This window comes from Tachypleus tridentatus, chromosome 12 (genome assembly GCF_004210375.1).
Source record: "Tachypleus tridentatus isolate NWPU-2018 chromosome 12, ASM421037v1, whole genome shotgun sequence".
NCBI classification, from domain to species: domain Eukaryota; kingdom Metazoa; phylum Arthropoda; class Merostomata; order Xiphosura; family Limulidae; genus Tachypleus; species Tachypleus tridentatus.
The window spans coordinates 12,892,774-12,914,121 of NC_134836.1; the positions used below are offsets into that span (position 1 = coordinate 12,892,774).

The following is a 21,348-nucleotide window of genomic DNA, read 5'->3' on the forward strand; positions in this document are numbered from 1 at the left end:
AAAAGTAGGATGGGTGAGAGCCATTGCAATTGACACAACGAGGGTCCCTTTCACACTTATAGGCATCATGGTCCTTGCCACCTCAACGAGCACACGTTAAGGAACCACAACATGATGTCTTCGAGTGACTGAACCATTAACACTGAAAACATCTGAGGGTTTGGAATATATGGCCATACTTTGCAATTAAGATAGCCTGCCTTGATAGTGGTAGGTGGATGTGGTGATGTAAATGTTAAAATGAGGACATTGGTCAACATCATAATTCCATCTTTGCATATGAAGAAACACTTCACTGCAGAAACTCCTTGGGTGGAGAAACCAGTGAGAATTCCCAACTTGGAGATGTTCTTCAAATCCCTTTCAACAATAACTCCTTGTGACGAATTCAAAGTAGCATGAGTCATACCCTCAACAGGTATATCCCCAGTTGCCTTTGAACGTAAGAGGAGTTCACTGTGTTTAGATGTGGATGTTTCCACCAATACATCCCTTCCGAGTAAAAAGGGAGATATTTTCCCCAAAAGGTTTGTAGTATAAAAGAGAATGTAGTATAACAAAATGATGTACAGGTGTTACAGATATTGAAAATTGCTGCTCAGAATCTTCAAGATATGGTCATTTACCTATGGACTGTTTTTCACTATTTCATTTAAGTTTTTATTTGAAGGATCCATAATAAAAAAAGAATTTTTGGTGCCCACTGACTCTATCCACTGTGGAACCCTATGATGGGATGCCCTACAATGCCTAACAAGGACACTGCAGCAACACCAGGGTTTCTTGAGCACTATACTCAAACACCAACATCAATTACAATGTCCACAACACCTGATGAGAGTGTTCAATGCTGATACTTGGTTGATTCTAAGCCAAAATCGACCAGCCAATTGACTGTAGGGGGCCATCCAAAGGCTGCCTGTCTACAGGAATTCAAGGCCAAAGTGGTGTGTTAGGATTGGACCCCTCAACCACCAGGATCCTCTCATCCCTCTTCAAGGGTCACCATGCATGGCAAACATGTGGGTGGATGTTTAGATCCCAGAGAAGGTAAATTGAATGAGCAGAACCTTCCCTGGGAGGTCCCCTTACCATGTACAGGAATTCACACCAAGTGGCAGTGTAAAGAATATTTGTATAAACATTTCATTTGTTATAATACACTATTTTAAAACAAGTGAGTCATGTTACCATTTGTTTATAGTTCAAATATATTGCCAACAAGTCATAGATACTAATTGTAAAGAATCTGGCATAACCAAGCCTGATAGTAGTGAGGCAGCCAGGATCTACAGTGGTAAACGGCAGTAGAACATGATGTTAACAACAGTGGCAAATAGGCTTATATATGCACAGCTGTTGTTTTGAAGAACATATTGTAGGTCACAACCATTTAGACTGCCTCTGATAAGTGGATGAAGAGGCTAAAAGATGGTAATCTATGAACTTGTTAAACAACAAGACCTTTCAGTAGCATCAACAAAAGAGAGGAATGGCAGAGGAGAGAAGAAGAAAGAAAGAGATAGAAAGAAAAATGTGAACTTGAAACACTAGCCCAAAAAGAGAAAGAAGAATAGGATACAGAGTACAGAATGGAAATGGAGAATAAGAGTAGAAATTGAGATCTCCATGTTCAGCCCAAAGAAAAACAGAGGACCCAAGAATGAGAATGAGATTAGGGGCATTTCACCCAAGCTACCCGAATTTGATGAACAGAAAGATGATGTGGATGCTTTCCTGGAGTAGTACTACAGATTTGCCCAAAGTCGGAACTAGGACAAAGACGACTATACAGCCTGTCTCAGCCCTCTTCTCATAGGAAAATGCTTACACATATATACAGGTATGATGTTAAAATATGTCTTAGTTTATGACAAGTTAAAAGAGGCCTTGTTGAAACACTATGAACTTATAAATGTAGGTTTTTATTGCAATTTCAGAGGAGAGAAACCTGAAACCTGTGAGACAGTATTTAAGTTGGTGGCATCTGTGACAATACATCACAAGATGGACTAAAATTGCCAATTGTGAAAAGTTTTGAATGATTATCAGCTTTACTATTATGTGAATAGTTCATGATAATGTGTTCAATTGATCTGTCATGGTTCCTAAAGGAGAGAACAACAAAGATATGGAGGGATGATCAAGCTAGCTACTGGTAGCAGAACAGTATATGGAAGCCCATGGCATGAGTATAATTGACAAATCCCATAATATCCAGTTAAAATTGAAACCAGTAATGGCTGAAGAAGAACAGGAATCCAACAAAGGTGGCATGAGGTTGACAGACAGAAGGGAGAGAAGATGACATATTTGTTACAAAATAGGGTACACTGCAAATGAGTGCACATCCATTACCAGCAAGCAACAGCATAAATCTCAACATAAAGCAGCTGGAGCTACTTACAAATATTGTGTTGCTAAGAAACAAGAAAAAGGTTACTGTCACTACAGATACTGCTGCCAGAAGAAACATATTCAAGACAATTGTCAGATTTACAACAAAAATAAAGTGCTATCCCCAATATTAACCTTATGATTATGGAATTGAACCCATTTAGCTACTTCTTGTATGAATAATGATACCTAGTTTAACAATACTTACAATAACTTTGAGCTTTCTTAGTGTATCTTCACAACAATTTGGTAAGATTGTTGAAGACAACAAGTATTTTATACAAAACAAATGATATTGTTTTGAATAAGTCTTTTAATTAAAGATATGCTATTTTTTGCACTGTACTTAGTTGCACTTAGGTACCTGAAAATGTAGATACCCTTTAATTGTTCATTAAATATTCTTTAAAAAAATCTCCCAGTTATATTCTTATTTGTAAGTTTTAACTTTTTCATATAGAGTTTATATTTGATGTTTTATTTTTCTTTCCTGTTCCTTAACATTACTACTTATTGCTATACTTGTCAATGGGTATTCTCAGGAAATATTAAGGTATTACAAGCAGAAATACTTTAACCTTTGACAGAATATTAGGGCATTCATCTATTACACAAAACCTGATGTACCAAGGTTTATATTTAAAAAGTTATTAAATCTTTCTAATATGCCTTTTAAATAAAAAACACACATTTAGCAAAAGTATAAAACTAAAACCTAAATATAACTGTCTATCTAACTAGCATAGATGAGAAACAATGCTAAATTGCTAGCTAGGGCAAAAGCAGCAACAATGTTAAGAGTGATTTGACAAATTCTCTATGGAATTCTGTGCACAAATTTCAAAATAACTTTGGTAGATTGTACTGTAAAATGTGACCTTTCTATTGGTTATAAACATCTTGCTCAACTAAGTATAACTGGCTGAGAAATCACAACTTTCTCTGTAGAAAGTAGATGTGACATCTGTCAAGAGTTCCAATAAATTTCTTTTCTTTGAAGATGCCTTCAGGAGCTTGAAAGAAGAATGTGTATCCTAGATTCTATCTATACATGGAAGGTTTGCATATATTAAGAAGTATTCAAATTTCAAAGCCTATAAGTTCAAATTTGTGAATATTTGTGTCAAACTGAAGTTCAAGAATTTGTATGGTTTCTTTTGAAATACAGGAATTAAAATTTATATAATATAAAATCTTGAAAATTTTAATGTTTATTTTACTGGCATTGATTCTAAGGTTGCTGAAGTCAATATGGAATGTAACAAAGTAAAATCTCATGCCATGTGCAGAACAGGGGTGCCTATAATCCTATGGTTAAACAATGCATGATTGATGGTCAGCTCAAGTTAGCAAACAGGTCAACAGTGCAAGTAATAATCAAAGTATGTGGCAGACATCAAGAGGTGCCAACATACTATAATATGTCAGTAGGTGAAGGCTATGTCAGGGAAAAGAAAGTAAAAGCCCTAAGAAATATTGGGTGTAGCAGAGAGAGCCAGTGTAGTATATGACAGTGAGAAAGTTTCCCATAGCAAGAATAAAGGGTAAACATTCCATACTACATAGGAGACCTTGAGGCCACGTGTATGAAGGCACCCATGTAAAACACGGTGGATGGCAATATACCAGACAGAATTTCGAAAGAAACACAAAAAGAAGACTGATGACACCTCTGCAATCACCACTAGTGCTCAAGAGAAGAAAAGCATGCAAGCAATCAAGCCTCTGCAAGTCTTGAATTCTGTGAAATCCTGAATTTAGGTCTATAAAATCTAAAGTAAGCACAGAAGAAAGACCCTTCACTGTAGAAATTTTGGGACAATGCCTGGAAGAACGTAACACAAGATTAAGAAGAAAGTGACCTACAAAATAGAGGACTGGAAGGGAATGCTGTACAAAGGTAGTTCTACTGAGGAAGTTAAACAAATCATAGTATTTATATGCAAAAAAGGCTAGTATAAATTTCTCAACAAGTGGGTTTCTCGACATCACTGAAATCATAGTATTACCAAACTCAAGTGATGAAATTGTCTCAGGAGTTGATTGTGGGAGGACACCTAGAAGCAAAAAAAATGGCAGGCAAGGTTCTGCAGGTCATGTGACATCTGCCAAAGGACAATACCTAGAGAGAAGGTAGCAAAGGTAGTACTAGGCGAGACGTCTCTCGAAAAGAGCCATTCACCACACTAACTGTGAACTTGATTGAAACACTAGCATCTATTTCTAAAAAGGGAACTGGTATGTGTTGAAAGTACCTGACTACATATCCCATTACCAAGAAGCCACAGCAATGCTGAATACAAGACTTGGAAAGAGTAGCAGAAGCTCTCTGAAAGATTTATGCAGAACAGGCTTTCCAAAAAAAGGTCTTGAGCAATAGAGGGACCTAGTTTCTCTCAGAACTTATGTAAGAGGTTGCAGACTCATCAGCACTTGGCAGCTCTTTGCAATCCTGCATAACCCCTGATGTAATGGGCTGTGTAAGTTGTAAGAGCATCACTGGAGTCCTAGAGTATGCTAAAGAACTGAAGATGTACCAAGCGTAACCAAGCAATCTGGATATGTATTTGCAGGTAGTATTATTTGTTTACTGAGAACTTCTACAAATGAGCACAAGATTTTCACCCTTTAATTTGTTGTACAGAAAAACAGTATGAAGCTCAATGTAGATACTAAAAGAACTACAGAAAACAGTCAAAAAGTCAGAAGTGAAAAATACATACCAGTACATGTTAGACCTCAACAACTTACTGGATAAGACCTATCAACTATCTCTAGAGTCTACATGCAGCTCATAGCAATAAAAATTACTTCTATGACATGAATGCTAAACAGACGGTCTTGGTCCTACTACTGTTAACAACATGAATGTCACCCTGAAAGGACCTTTTTAAGTGCAGGACTTGGTGAACAGAATGGACAATTCAATGAAAGTGGACAGGAAGGCCAAGATCTTCCATGCCAACCTGTTGAAGAGGTACTTCAAGAGTGAAAAAGACCTAATGGGTGCAGTGATTGAGGCACAGATGAGTGCAGGTGTGGCTTTTAGATGCAGAACTGACAGACAGCAACTTTGTCAAAGAAGATGAAGACATGAAGACCTAATGCATATAAGACCATGCACAAAGATGAGCCATACAAAGACATTAACATCAGCAAAGAACTGACCGGTAAGCATAAAAAAAAAGAAGAGCAACAAGTTTAACTGTGCCAAACCAAGACAAACCAAGCAAAAAAGATTTTGTGCAACACAAGATTGAAATTATGACCAGGGATTCAGCCAAGGCAAAACCCTACCAGATGCTCCATACAATAAGAAGCCTAGTCAAGCAAGAAGTTGAGGTAATGTTAGAAGCCAGAATCACCAAACCTTCGAATTTAGCATACTGTTCACCAGCAATAATTATAAAGAAAACGAACATACATCTCAAACGACTTCTTTATAGATTTCCAGAATCTGAAGCTTGAGAAAAAGTTTGACTCCAAACCTATGGGCAAGCAAGAGTCTATAATGACAAAACTAAATGAGACCAAGTACTTTATCAAAACTGATTTTTGTAAAGGTTATTGGCAGAATCCAGCAGAGAAAGAATCCAAGAAGGAGAGAGCCTTTATGACACCAGATGTATGCTACCAGTTGAACAGGATGCCCTTTGGGCTAATTAAGCAACGACATTCAATCAAATGATGAAGATGTTACACTAAAACACCAACACTGAGTATTATGTGGACAACAAACACTTCTGTAGCTGTGTGGGTGAGTGAAAGCAGCTGGTCTGATTGACAGACCATTTAAATGCTACATTGATTATTTTGTGCTGGACTTTGCTGGATATAAGATGAGCAATTCATAGACAGTCAGGGAAGAGGAGAAACTTATCGACATACATTATGCACCAGTTCTAACACCTTGGAAGCAAATTAGATCCTATAGTGGAGTACTGTAAGAAATTCTTCCCAAAATATAAGGCTGTTGTATATGAAATGTTGGGTTTGTATGTACAAATTTGAAACTCATTGCTTAGTGACTGAAAGAGAAACATTATTATATATTTGTCAGAATATATAGTATACTGCCTTGTTCATTTCAAGCTCACTCTATTTTTCTTATTTCAAAAACTAAATCATATTCATATAGATTTTTGTCATCATAAATAAAATTGATATTCACATAGTTTTCTTATACGAGTTCAACAACAACAGCTTGTGATAGCCCTCATGCATTTGGTGATGGCACAGCTAATGAGCACACAATAGTGTTGGTTTAAAAGATTTTGCTCTGGTGACACAAGCCTTGAAAATGAGCCTCAGAGCCTCCTCAGACAGCCATTAATGAGGAAGAATTGAAGACTTAGTTGAATCAGATACATGCCAAACTGTGAGAGAACTTGTTGACAAACTTAATGTTCATTATTCAATAGCTTCCTGACAGCTTGAAGCAACTGGTAAAGTGAAAAAGCTTGATAAATGGGTGCCTCATAAATTGACTGAAAAACATCAAATATGATAATTTGAAGTTTGTTCCTCTCTCCTTACTTATAAAAAAAAATGTAAAAAGACACATTTCTCCATAAAATGTAACCTGTGATGAAAAACAGATTCCTTATGACAATGGACAATGATCCAGACAAATGCTAATCTTTGAAAAAGTGCCAAAACCAAGTCTTCACCCTAAGAAGCTTATGGTCAGTGTTTGGTGGTTATCACCCAGAAGAAAGAATCACAGCAGAGAAATGTTGTTGTGAACCTGAAATTATGCATCAAAAGTTGTCACAAAAACATCCAGCAATAGTCAATCACAGTGAACCCATACTGTTTCCTGACAATGCTCAATCTCATGTCTCACTCATTACTGTCCAAAAACTAAACAAACTTCAGTATGAAATTTTACCTCATCAACCACAGTTATCAGATCTTTCCCTTACAGGCTATCATTGTTTTAAATGCTTGGAACTTTTTTCAAAGGAAAAAAACCGTTTGCAAACCAAATGTCAATTGAAAGTGTTTTCAAAGACTTCATTGCATGAAAGAATGCCCAATTCTTTAAAGATGGTATTTATAAACTTACAGCTCATTGGCAGAAGTGTATTAAGTCTAAAGAAGTTTATTTTCATTAAATATATTAAACAACAAAAAGATCTATTTGTTTCACATCTTTAAAAATCAACATTTCATATGCAACAGCCCAATACAATGAAGTTACTGCACCACTGATTGACCTGACCAAGGAAGGCAGACAACTACAGCAGATGGCATTCCAGAAGTCAAAGAGCATGAGGAAGTTTGTCAATCCTTAAAATGCCAAAAAAAACGAAAAACATTCATTGTCAGGCTCATAAATCAGATGTTAGAACTGGTGCATCACTTATGTAAAAACATGTTTCCCATAATATTTATTAGTAAAAACCTATTGAATATGGAGAAGAACTATTCTATGATTGAACAAAAGTATCTGGCCTTTATATTTGCCATCCAGATGGACCATCAGCCATTTGCATACATCTGAGGGAGCAAAATTAACAGTGCAAGGATCATGAGGTGGGTGCATATTTCCACAACTACTAGTTTCATGTTGTAGCCATCAAAGGGACTGCAGATACTGGTGCAGATTGTTGAACAAGACTTTTAGCATGAACTAAGAAAAGTATATGTAAAAAGTAAAAAAATTTTTTTTCTTGGGGGGCTTATTGTTAGATATACAAGTCACAGAAACCTACTGTAAACAATTATGTCTTACAAAACCTGCTACAATGTAACCTCCACTGATAAATATTACAAACAAAAATACACATTCTAACAAATGCAAGGTCTAGAGCTCAACATGTTACATAAAGAAAAACTCATTCTAACAAATATAATCAATACAGGTATATATTACACAAAAGAAACCATACTCTAACATATGTAGCCTCTAGTGCTAGATATATTTCATAATACATCTCGTGCTAGATGTATTGCACAAATACTTCATTCTAACAAGTTTAACCTCCAGAGCTAGACAAGTTACATAAAGAAAACCAATTTCTAACAAATATAAGCTTCACATATTGCATAAATAAACCACATGATAACAAATATAACCTCAGCAGCTAGAGATATTTTAGAAATAAAAACACATGTTCAAAAAATTGACCTTCACAATACTAAAATTATTGTAACTTTAATATCTTTGCTTAACTAGGTTTACTAATAACACTCACAATACTTTTGTAGTGTAAACCACAAGGTGTCATTACAGCTAGAAACTAAATGTGAATTTTCCAAAGTGATGGTTTTGGAAGACTAACATTCTTTCACTTTTGCAAAACCTAAAGGTATGTTTGCCAACACAATTCATTAAGAATGAATACTCTTCTTGGTATTTTTACATATCATGTCATAAATTGAAAAATCCACCACTCTCTCACAGCAGAGTTGCAATAAAATATAAAAAGTTGAATACTGTTTAATTTTCTCTCTTATCATTTACACTGATGCAAAAATATCTATCAATCAGCCCACTAACTGTAAATCAAAGAATGGTTTAAAAGCTGATTATAAACATTTACTGTTACATGGTGGTTGCAGAAATTAAGCTTCTTCTAAGACTTCTACTAACTATGTGATATACACTTTAATATAAACAAATACAGACATAACATTCAGAAAGTATTTCAAATTGTTTAATGCCACACAACAGTCACAAAATTAGTTGATTTAGGATTTTGTTTCTAATGCCGTGTGACATAAACTATAATAATTTTCATTTTTACTTAAATAGCTGTCTCATTTTACATTTACATCATTTTAGCCTCAGTGTTAGAACTGTTAAGAAATAATAAAAATTAAACAATCCCTTAAATCCTCTGTTAAAAATACATCTAAAGTCACTGAAACACATTTCAAATCTTTCATAGAAATTCACATTTCTTGCATACAATTTTCACTCAAGAATAACAAATTCTATTTAACATTGAAAGAGCTAATCCATACATTGCTCACCTTTCCTCAAGTTAGGTTTCATTAGTTTCTTTGATTAGACAAATTCATATAAGAAACTTGTGTTTTCAATTCTACTTAATTTGTAATTTTTGTTTATAATGGTTGATATGCAGCACTTAATAATTCTGTTTTACCTATCAATATTCAGGGTTAAAGATAAAATGAAGGACCTGTTCCAATAAGGAAATTTATATAATGAAGTTTACTCTCACATGTTCATTATGTGTCATCAATAAAAAATATGTTATGACAAACTTGTATACTTTGAACAAGTATATAACAGGCAGAATTTCTTCTGCAAGAAACTTATATATCAGTGTTATGATTTATATTTTTGTTTTGTAATTAAAGCAAACAAAAAAGAAAAAAGGGTTATAAAAATACTGAACATAACCTGATATTTAGCCAAAAAACATTTAATGCTTATAAAACAAACCATGAACTTAATTTTATTTCATTCAGGAAAGAAAACTCATGTATATTTTACATAAAGATAAACCTAAATCTGTGTTAGTAAAAGAAATTACTAAGAAATACCCAAATAAATTGTAGTTAGCTCAATTTATATTTTGAGAGGAATAAGTTTAAAAATTTTAGTTTTGTGGCTGATAGAACATGGATTGAACTTTCAGGCACTGTGAGTGTGTTTTCCTATAGGAAAGCCACATCGGGGCTATCTGCTGAGTCCACCAAGGGGAATCGAACCCCTGATATCAGCATTGTAAATCCATAGACTTACCACTGTCCTAGCAGGGAACAGGGACTATGAGACTACACTCCTTTCAAAAGAGAATTCCTTTGTGTATTCATTATGTAAAAGGTATTGCATAAGGAACTCTTAATAGAGATTCATAAAATTAAAATAGTAAGACTAGAATTTCTTATGACTACACATCTTCATTGTTGAGTAAGACAAATATTTTGGACTCTATACTAAAGCATACCAAGAAAAAAGCCTTCCACTAATTTGAAGCCAGAAAGAACCAATAACATGCTTCACCTTACCAGGACTGGACCAATATCTTCTAAAAGTACCTTGCATTTTAGAGAAAAAAGTTTGAACTAGACTTATTCAAAGTACTGACAACATAAAGTATGCTCATAAAGCCAATTCCCTATACCAAAACTGGACAGTTGCAGATCAAAATGATGAATTATGTGTGAAAAAAAAAAAACTCCAAAGACTAAGTTTCCACTCACCATCGGTTTCTCACGGTGAGTGTCAACAGCATCAACTGCTAGCTTAAAAAGTTTCATTTCACATCCATAAGCCACAGGTGTCAGCTTGATGACGGTGTGTAATGGTACTCGTAGGTAGGGAAGCTCCTCTATGCAAAATAAGTAACACAAAAGTTTAGCAACATACTAAAAAACTTTCTTTGTTACCAGTGGGCAGATGCAGCTGTCAATCTCTGGCTGTATCAGTTGGTTAAGTAACAGATAAATATTTGTTGTTCCTCAGGGGATGATTAAATAATTGGACAGTAAGAAACAAACACCCAAATTATATCCAATATCATTACATTTATTATTTAATTTGTGAGTACAAGTTCAAATAATGCTTATGTTTAAGTTTTAAATAATAATATTTTTTCTATTTTAAAATAACAGTTATAACATTTTCAAAATGTTACTGTGAATGAGGGAAAAACTTCAAATGCTTTTAAACCTTGCTGATATTTCTTGGACTATAGAATTTATTAAGCAGTATGTGACTGTATTTTTATAGTACCTGATAATACTTGAAATGTGCTTTCCAGTCAAACAGTTAACCTTAATTCAGAGACACATTTCCCACATAACTTTCATGTTATTGTATGCAAATACAGTAGGAACACAAAAATTTAGTATATCAAAAAAATGTAAAATTTACATTAATATCAGTGAACATCTTATATAACTTATGTTTAGTATAAATATCTCACTCTTACAGGCAAGGTTAAAACCAAATTACTATAAGATAGTTAACTTTGGCTCACTGAACTCTAATAATATTAAAATGCAATCCAAAGAATAAAAACTCAGCTGTGTACATAAATTTCTATGACATGTCCTGATGAAGTACTAACACGTTATGCACATTTGATGAGCAAACCTTTCAAAATTATCTTTTCCAGTGCACAAGTCCTTCTAACATTCTTAACACTTACCCCATCTACACATCAAGAACGAAAAATTTTTATTCCAGCTCTTTATTTAAATCCTTAAGCTTCTTATATCCTTAATTAACTTATATAAACAAAAAGCTTACTGAATGAATTTACAATACAAAATGGGTGGAAATACTGTTAATAACAAGCAAACCCAACTGATGATTCAACACATCCTGATCATTATGTGTCAGTTTTCTGATGCATTGTTAAATTTTCTAATCAGTTTCTTATATCATATAGTCTTCCATAACTTTATTAACCATTGTTGATGGGTATACATATGGATTCCACTGGTAATTTTCAGGTTATATTAACCATTAGTGATTGGGATCTATACAAACTTCATCAGTAGCTCTTACATTATGTCATTACTGATGGGTATCCACACTGACTCCATCAGTAGTTTTTACATTAACCATACCATTACTGATGAAGATGCATATGTATTTCACTGAAAGCTTTCTTTTATATGGATTCCATTAGTAGTATTCATGTTATGTTAACTACACCATTCTGTTGGAACTCCATACATACTCCATCAGTAACTTTTGTTGTATTAACCATCACTAATGGAGATTCATACGGATTCCATCAGCAGTGTTTATGTTAAAATAATACTACTAATAATGTGAATCCACATGAACTTCATTAGTATTTTATGTTATGTTAGCCATATTTACTCTATTGGCTTTTTGAACATGTTTTTGTAAATAATTCAAACACTAAATTGTATGTGGATCCACAACTTTGTTGCTTACAGGGTCAAAAATTTAAACAAAAGTAATTTAATATTAAACTTAATCCTACCATGTGAAATCAGTCGTTTTCATAGAAAATTTGCAATTTCATCTTGTGCATGTTTGGTTAGCTCTTGACACAGTGTTTAACAAGCAGATAAACGAAATTACTCAACATGATAAAAATGTGGACCTCATTGATGGCAAACAGTATAAACAAGTCATTAATTTCTCTTTTATTGTACATAGTTAGCTCCTTTACTAGGAATTAAACTCCTATGACTTACGAAGTCAATTACGTGTAAATGAGAGAAGTGTGTGGTAGTTACGGATATCATAAGAACTAACCTTCGTATTACCTTATTTCTATAATTCAAAAAATTTATGAAATATTTACATATTTGCTCTTTTTTTTCTTTTGTATTAGAATTAAAATAATATTGGGGATATCAAGTACTTGCATTTTGTGTATTATCATTTGTTCTGTACATTGATTATTCTGTGTTTTGTGGATATAATTCTACTTTCAACTGCTTTTTATTATATTATAATTGGAAGTAAGTGATATAGGGTGAATTTTTTGCAGTATTTTATTAAGGCTTTTGTAGAGAATGTTTCATTACTATTTGCCTTAAGTTTGTTGTTCTAGTTGTTTCAACCACTAATTTCATTATTATTGACTTTGAATTGTATTTTTATTACCTATGATTTTGAGCCCAATCTGTCAAGCTTTTCATTTTCCCATTTTCTTTTCTTGATTTTAATCCTACTGTACTTTGGTTGTACTCAAACTAAGTCTTTAATTAGGACCAACAAGTTTTCTAAAGTGACATATTTACATCATATGAATAGTTTTATCATGAAAATGTTGCATTATTAAATTTTATTTAGTATGAAAAAGGGCTTTGTATACTGGTAATTTTAAGAATGACTTACTCTTTGGCTGTTTTGTAATACAAATTTTATTCTCTGGATGTTTTATACTGACAGATCATGGGTCAAAATCATGTCATCGAATTTGTTAGCTTGCATTCAAAGTATTATTGAACTACTAATTTGTAAATTTATGCCAAGTATGTTATTAAATGGTATGTTTGTGCATGCCTTTCTTATAACAAAGCCACATCAGGCTATCTGCTGGGTCCATCAAGGGGAATCAATATATATATATATATACATCAGTTAATTTCTTAATTTAAAAGTAAATATTAAAATAACACCCAAATATCAAATTTTTGTTAGTCACATGATATGTTGAATGAAGCACTGGTTCAAATTAGGTGTTTGTGATGTCAAAATACTAAGTCTATAATTTCATACAAATTACTGTCAAATTTGTTAACTTCCATTCAAAATTTTATTGAACTAATATTTTATGAATTTATGTCAATAAGTTTGGAATCAAATTTTAGATCATAATTCAAACTTTAATATATTATATAAAAATTAATTTCTTAATTTAAAAGTGAATATCAAAAGAACAAATCCAAACACAGATTTTAGTGAGTCACATGGTATGTTGAATGCAGCACTGTTTAAAATTAAATTTTTGGGATTTCAAAATACCAAGTCTATAGTTTCATACAAATTAGGAACTGAAAATTACTAATATTATCAAGGTATAATATAAAATATGAACCTCAACTCTTTTTATTTTGCCAAGATATGGCTTATGTACTGAATCAAACACAGTTCCTCTTTCCATTTTTGGAAACGGTCCCTTATATACACTTACTTCAGCATATGCCATATGAATAACCAATCAACAGCTAAGAATGTCTCAAGAGTAGTTTTTCTTCACAATTTTAATCTTTGAAAAGGCCTCCACATTATTTTAATCCAAGATTTCAATGAGGTAGGTTGTCTTTTGTCTGATCAAATATTCCCATTTTTTTAAATCTAAATACATCATAGTTACTAAGCTTTATAAGTTAGTGAAATTCTATGGTATCAGTGTAGTTATTTACAAGGTTTTGGTTATTCAACTGTATGTATAAAACCTAAAACAAAATTTTGTTTGATCTCCTCCATGGGCAAAATTTTAAAGCCTTAGTAACCTATGTCCAGCAGCAATAAAGTACAAAGGTTGTAGCAAAAAAGAGATAATTGTTTGCTTTACTTCTTGATTTATTGTTCTATAATTAAAGGACAAAAAAAAGATTAATAATTTATTTCTAAATCGTGATAACCAATATACATACATATACAAATATATAATAATTAAAATGTGACTGCATATTACAAAATACTAGTTCACTAAAACACAGTCATGACAGGGAAGACTAAAGATCAGTTTTATAGTATTAGATAAGTAATGTGAGTACACATATACCACTTCAATGGAAGTTATGTAATGTTAGCTAGGCATCAATGATGTCGAGAAACCCACTTGTTGAGAAATTTATATGCAAAAACGGCTCGTTTGGGTTGAGAAAATATTTTACATAGAAGAGCGAACAACGTTTCGACCTTCTTCGGCCATCGTCAGGTTCACAAAGAAAGAGGTAACTGACCGAAGCTGACCACATGTTTGAAAGGGGTTGTGTAACTGAGTGTCGGAATGTAGAGGGCGGTGTTAGATGTTTGAATATATAATTTTATTATATTAATATAGGTATAAAGGCATTCCTTTATATTGGTTTATTTTGGGCTTAACTTGTTATATAAGTAAAGCTTCTTTAATTTTGCATTTGTTTATGTTTGTTTCTTTATTTAGTATTTGAGTGTTTTCTATGGTTATGTTGTGTTTATTTGACTTGCAGTGTTCGAAAACGTGTGAAGGTGACTTTTTATGTTCTTTGAATCTGGTTTCCATTTTTCTACTTGTTTCTCCAATATAGAAGTCGTGGCAGTTATCACATTGTATTTTGTAAATAATGTTGGTGTGGTGTTTGTCAGTGTAGTTTTTACATAGTATAGACTTCAGTTTTGTGCCTGGTTTTTGAATAAATTTGGTATTAACTGGAATGTTATATTTTGTTACTAATTTTTGCCAAATGTTGGTTATTTGTTTGCTGATGTCAGGAATATATGGTATACAGCAATATATGGTTTCGTGAGATATATTTACTTTAGTTGGTTGATTTTGCTTTCTGTCTAGGTGTGTGCGTATAATGTTTCTATGGTTTGTGGAGGAAACTTATTGATGTTGATGAAATATTGTTTTATTTTGTCTAATTCATCGTTAATTTTATCTGGTGAGCATAGTTTTATGGCTGTGTTTATTTGGTTTCTTAGTATGTTGAGTTTTTGTTTTGTTTCATGTGCTGAGTCCCAAGGAATGTATAGTCCAGTATGGGTGATTTTTCGGTGGATTTCTGTCTTGAATTGTGTGTTGGTTCTTGTAATTTTGAGGTTAAGAAATGATATTTGATTGCTTTCTTCCTGTTCACATGTGAAGTTAATGTTAGGATGTATAGAGTTAATGTGATTGAAAAAAATTAAGTATGTGTTCTGTAGATTTGAATCCCGCAACCGTGTCATCTACATATCTGTACCAGTATAGTGGTGGATGTAATGCTGTGTTAATTGCTTGTGTTTCAACTTGTGTCATAAAAATATTGGCTAGAACTGGTGATACTGGGTTGCCCATGCTTAGGCCATTTGTTTGTATATAGTTTTGGTTGTTGAACATGAAGTTTGTCTTTATCGTGGTGAATTCTTTGAGGGTTGCTAACTGGTTACTGGGAATGTCTATAGTTGGGTTAGGGTCTTGGATATAGAGTTCTAAGGCTATCTTGCAGGCTTCAGTGGTTGGAACTTCTGTGAAGAGGGATATAACATCGAAACTGGCCATTACGGCTTTATGATTAAGTTGATTTAGATTAGACTTGAAATTAAAAGAGTCTTTGATGAATGAGCTGGCTGATGTTACACTGCAAGTCAAATAAACACAACATAACCATAGAAAACACTCAAATACTAAATAAAGAAACAAACATAAACAAACGCAAAATTAAAGAAGCCTTACTTATACAACAACTTAAACCCAAAATAAACCAATATAAAGGAACGCCTTTATACCTATATTAATATAATAAAATAAATAAAATTATATATTCAAACATCTAATACCGCCCTCTACATTCCGACACTCAGTTACACAACCCCTTTCAAACATGTGATCAGCTTCCGGTCAGTTACCTCTTTCTTTGTGAACCTGACGATGGCCGAAGAAGGTCAAAACGTTGTTCGCTCTTCTATGTAAAATATTTTCTCAACCCAAACGAGCTGTTTTTGCATACAAGTTAGCTAGGCATGACTGGAAGGTCAATATAATAAAAAATAACATATATGTAAATCTATAGCTCTACGAGACTTAAGCAACAAAGACAAAAGATTTGTATTTTCGTGTTATAACATGTAGTCATTCTAGCATGAAAAAATAGCATATTCTATATTTATTTTCTAATTTTTTATGATGGTTATGAGGTAGGTCAAGTGACAGACCCCACATAGTTAGAACACAGAAGATAAAAGTAAAATCTTACTGAAAACAACATTTGAAATGTATTTAGAAGGTTTTAGACATCACGTAAATAATATTTGAGATTTTTGGGACAAAGAATAGTTTTTCTAATCATAACATGAAATCACTTTGCACTCAGATTAGTAACAAAACAAACAAGCCTTTAATAGAAGTACTTCATTAAAAAAATATCTTTTTTTGTACACAAAATACTTGCAATCTTTACTAAAACTATAACAAATTTTGTGAAGATATGCATGTTGTATCAAAAGTTGTAGTTAAAATACTTAACATATGCAAATGTGTAGACAAGCTCTTGCACATTATACTGAACCTGTAGCAAAAGGATTGATAACGTTTAAGTCATAGTTTTACAGTAACATAAACTAATGTTCTCTTCAATCTGTACATGGGACAGTGCAATGAAACCACAGAGAAAAGTTATGAAACATTTGTTAAACTACTGCTATTTCCCAATATGTTGCATAAGCTAAAAAAAGCCTTGCTAAACTAACATAAATATTAAATGTTGAGATGAAACATTTGGCTTCTCAGCATTAAAGCCTGTAAGTTTCATTCACTGTAGTAAAGGGTTTTACTTTTTTTTTTTTTTTAACTCAATGTAATCAGTGGTATATTATTTAATATCACTCAAGTTAAAAGTAATAATAATATCAAACATACAGACTAACTATTAATAACAACTGAAAGTGATGTACTTTGTTTCTTAGTGTTTAGAACTGTACAACTGATATTTGTGAAGAATTCCTCTATTTAAAAACTTGCTTGTATAAAGCTAGTTTCTGTATTCCCTAAACAAATATTAATGTTACACTAGATATCACTTAATAAATTTTGTCCACATACAAACTGAATACAAAACGAACAACTCAAAAACGTACTTAGCACAGGTGGAAACAGCTGACAATCATAGCATAAACTACAGGGAATAAGATTTCTTCAGATTAGAACTTTCTTTTCTCCCTAATTAATGTTTAATCATTTTTCTTAATATTTAATCAACTTATTCTTGTTTAGTAACTATAAGTTTGTGTTTATGACAGAAGTGGTCCAGATATACCACTCTTGACATTTAATTAAGACTAGACTACACCTTCCAAAAAGTATTTTCTTGATTTCATCTTATAAATATTGCATTAAAATTAGAATTCACCACTAAAAGTGAATTTTTCTCAACTGCCAAACTTCAGGAGGGTATAAAGGGGGTAATTACATTAACAATAAGCAGACATTCTTTTCTAGGGATGCTATTTTTTAAAATTTGATTTTATACAGATGACTCATTACAACTTGCTAGTTTTCAGTTCTACAGTTAATGATTTTCTTTTTTATTTTAATCTTCTAACATTAATATTTTCTTCAGAACACCTTATAATTTCTGTGAATCTTAATATGTGCACCATAAAACTTGTGATACTGGCACTTATTAAAAACAGATGGAAGAATTGGCCATGAAACTAACATTCATCTAATTGTTGGTAGTCATGATCATTATTAATTACTAATGGCAGTACCTTAGTTTCAGGTTGAATATGTTTTTCACGTGTTATTCGTCTCAAAGATTTACAAGAACTGATCAATCACTTCACTTGAAACCCTGAACTCTACATGAAAAGAGTAAAAGCATGTGACCAGCAGATATGAAATCTACAATATAAGGTTATCATCCACAGCATCTATGGGTATTAATGTCTTTTCGACGTCACATCCAGAGGTGGCAAGTGTTAGCTTGAAGATGTGATGAAGAGGCACCTTGATATAAGGGATCTCTATCACTTGGAAAACAATAAGTTTCTTTTATAAAACTCACAAACAAGTAATGGAAGACTTCAACTGACATTCCTATCATTGCCAAATGATAATACTTGTACGTATGGTGTCTTTAGTTGTTGCTATTCATAGTGAATCTATATTTACATATGGTTTGAATAATATGTAGCAATGATTCTACTAACTTATTCTTCAAAACAATCAGTTGAAAAGCTGTTTAAGACATCAAAAATAATTTTGAGCTTGAATCTATCCAGACAAAAAAAGAGAGAGAGAGAGAGGAAAGGTTTTTCAGGGTGGTAGAATTCTTCAAAACCAGTATAACTCAGTGAAAAAGATTGAATTAAATTACAGATTGAGTTTCACATTTATTTAAAGGATAGTAATATTTCTCTAGCTGTATGTAACTACATTGCTTATTGTACAATTTTCAAAATACTAAACTGAAAATGTAATAGAGCAAAAAAAAAAAAAAGAAAAGAAAAGAAAAGAACAAAGTTTTATAAACTTGATAAACAAGTGAAATACTTAAAAGGAATAACTGTACCTGAATTTTTATCCATAAAGTATGCTAGGAGGCATCGCAACACAGCTTGATGAGCTACAACTAAAACATTTTCTTGACGTTCAAGCTCCTAAAAGCCAAATACATGAAATCCTTAACCTCCACACAAAACATACAATTACAGGTAAGTAATTTTCATGGACAAATTTTTAAAGCAAAATCAATTTGAAGAGATAAACTTATTTATATCTTATATGAAAACTAAAAGGCTTGATCAATTCAAGTATAGGCATTAAACAAATTGGGAAGAAAAGATATGTTCCCCCCAGATTTTGTCCAGTTAGTCTACATACACTGTTTTTCCAAAATTAAGCAGTCAACTCTTGAAGTACAGACATAAGGCATACTCAAACAAATATGGATTAAACATATTCTATTAAAGTTCTAAATTATACATTAAACATCACTTTATTTTCATTATCAATCACATGATTAATGTTTAAATCATATGTATGAAATCTACTAATCCATACCATAATTACTGGTTCAAGTCTGGCCACCAAATCTTCATAAGACTGTAAGAATAAGTACAAATGTTCTAAACATTTTTCATAATTAAGAATAATGTACAATAATATGCATGATGTTTTAGCTGCCCTTTAACAATCACAAAAAATTATATTTATGCACTTATCTGAATAATACAAATTTATTAATCTCAATACTTCAAACATTTTTCAAAAAATTTTGTCCTACAAAATCAAAATTGTGAATTGCTGCAAGGAAGAAATGTTAGTTCTAGTCTGTTATTGAATTAACCACTGATCACTGAGCTATACAAATTTCAGGAAATTACACCTGTCCTCAGTAACCTAGGACAAAATGAAGAAAAAGATAAGATTTCTTATGGTGGAAAATTTAATTCCTGTATTAGGTGTTGCATCATGTTCTCTAGCTAAGGATAAATTAGTAGAATGAAAATATTTTTTTCACAAAAATGCTGAAAACTAATCACAGAATTACCATGCTAACCTTCTGGTCTGGCAGGTCAATAAATAGAAAAAATGAATAGTGTTGAAATGCAGCTGTAGCAGTGCTCAAGCTGTAACTTTTACAAGTGATAATGTTCTAAAATATTACACATAACATTTGATACCAAGGTCCCAGTTTGATAAGCTTTAATCTACTTAACTTCTTTCCTCTCTCTCCTGTTCATGCATTTACCTTTTGTTAGGTTTTACTTTATTCCCAGACAAAATGAATTGGACTAACTGAGTTCTAAGTGATAATACACTGCTGAAGAGTATGTGAATATAAATATAACTAAGCTAACAAAAATGAGTTAGAAACAGGGTGTGAAACTCAGTAATACTAACTACTACTAACATAACAGCATTATGACTACATACCAGCTTTCTCAGTATGGTTAATACACCATTTTATTCAGCAAAACATTTAATGTTCATCACATCACCACATTAGACAAAATTACATTAGAAAATGTTGTTAATGTAAAATAGTTGCTCAGTAGCCTTAGTCTTGCATTTAAACTCACTGTGGACACACAAGATAAGTAGCCTAAGAATTCACCTATCAACCTATTTTGTTGGACTGTTTTAATCTATCTCAAAACCAACTTTAAAAATAAAACTTACATACACGGTTTATTTCATTGGTTTGTTTAGTGCAAAGCCACACAATAAACAATTCATTCTGGGGTTTTGCACTGAAAGTCCAGAAACTTACCTCTAGCCTACTGTGGGAAAAAAACCAAAAAAACTTGTAGAAACAAAACAATAAAGAAACACTCGTGAATTTAGCACAACATTCCTAGAAACAAATAACATTACAATAATTGAATATAAAATTTTCATACCTCACCCCGTGGGTACCGATAGTGAAACTTGTTCTGATCCCGAGCAGCAAACTCTTCTGGGAATTTCTCCTGAATATCTTCATAAGTCATTTCTTCACATATTCCCTAAGAAGACAAAATAACTTTAAAAATGAGAAAATACTCATTTAGTGATGAGATAACTATTTTTACTCTATTTGAACAAGAAGTAATTGTATCAAAATATAACAATTATGTTGGTTTTTCTTTTAATAAAATGCGAGTAAATGCAAAGCAATATTTTACATATACCTTCAACATCTAAAATAAATACTAGTAACTATAGACACTTCTTTCATATCCACATAATCCTTTCACACCCAAAAATTTGTGTGCATATTAGCATTAAATACATTACTTCCATATCAAAAAACATGTACATAACAGAAGTATGTACACTCTTTCTATGCTTGAAACATAAG

At 32.4% G+C, this 21,348-nt stretch overlaps 1 protein-coding gene across 5 annotated transcripts in view; it reads right to left on the reverse strand.

Annotated features, from left to right (window-relative positions):
- LOC143234829 (6-phosphofructo-2-kinase/fructose-2,6-bisphosphatase-like) overlaps window positions 1–21,348 on the reverse strand; it is a 101,578-nt gene that overhangs the window by 16,972 nt on the left and 63,258 nt on the right. For 3 of the 5 annotated variants that reach the window (XM_076472486.1, XM_076472484.1, XM_076472485.1), the window contains exons 10-13: window positions 20,909–21,013; window positions 19,566–19,607; window positions 19,075–19,162; window positions 10,579–10,706 (exon numbers count right to left, since the gene is read on the reverse strand). In XM_076472486.1, coding sequence (XP_076328601.1) covers window positions 10,579–10,706; window positions 19,075–19,162; window positions 19,566–19,607; window positions 20,909–21,013 — 363 coding nt within the window. Of the gene's footprint in view, window positions 1–10,578; window positions 10,707–18,076; window positions 18,533–19,074; window positions 19,163–19,565; window positions 19,608–20,908; window positions 21,014–21,348 lie in introns of those variants that run through there. The other 2 variants (XM_076472487.1, XM_076472488.1) reach the window with 2 other exon arrangements.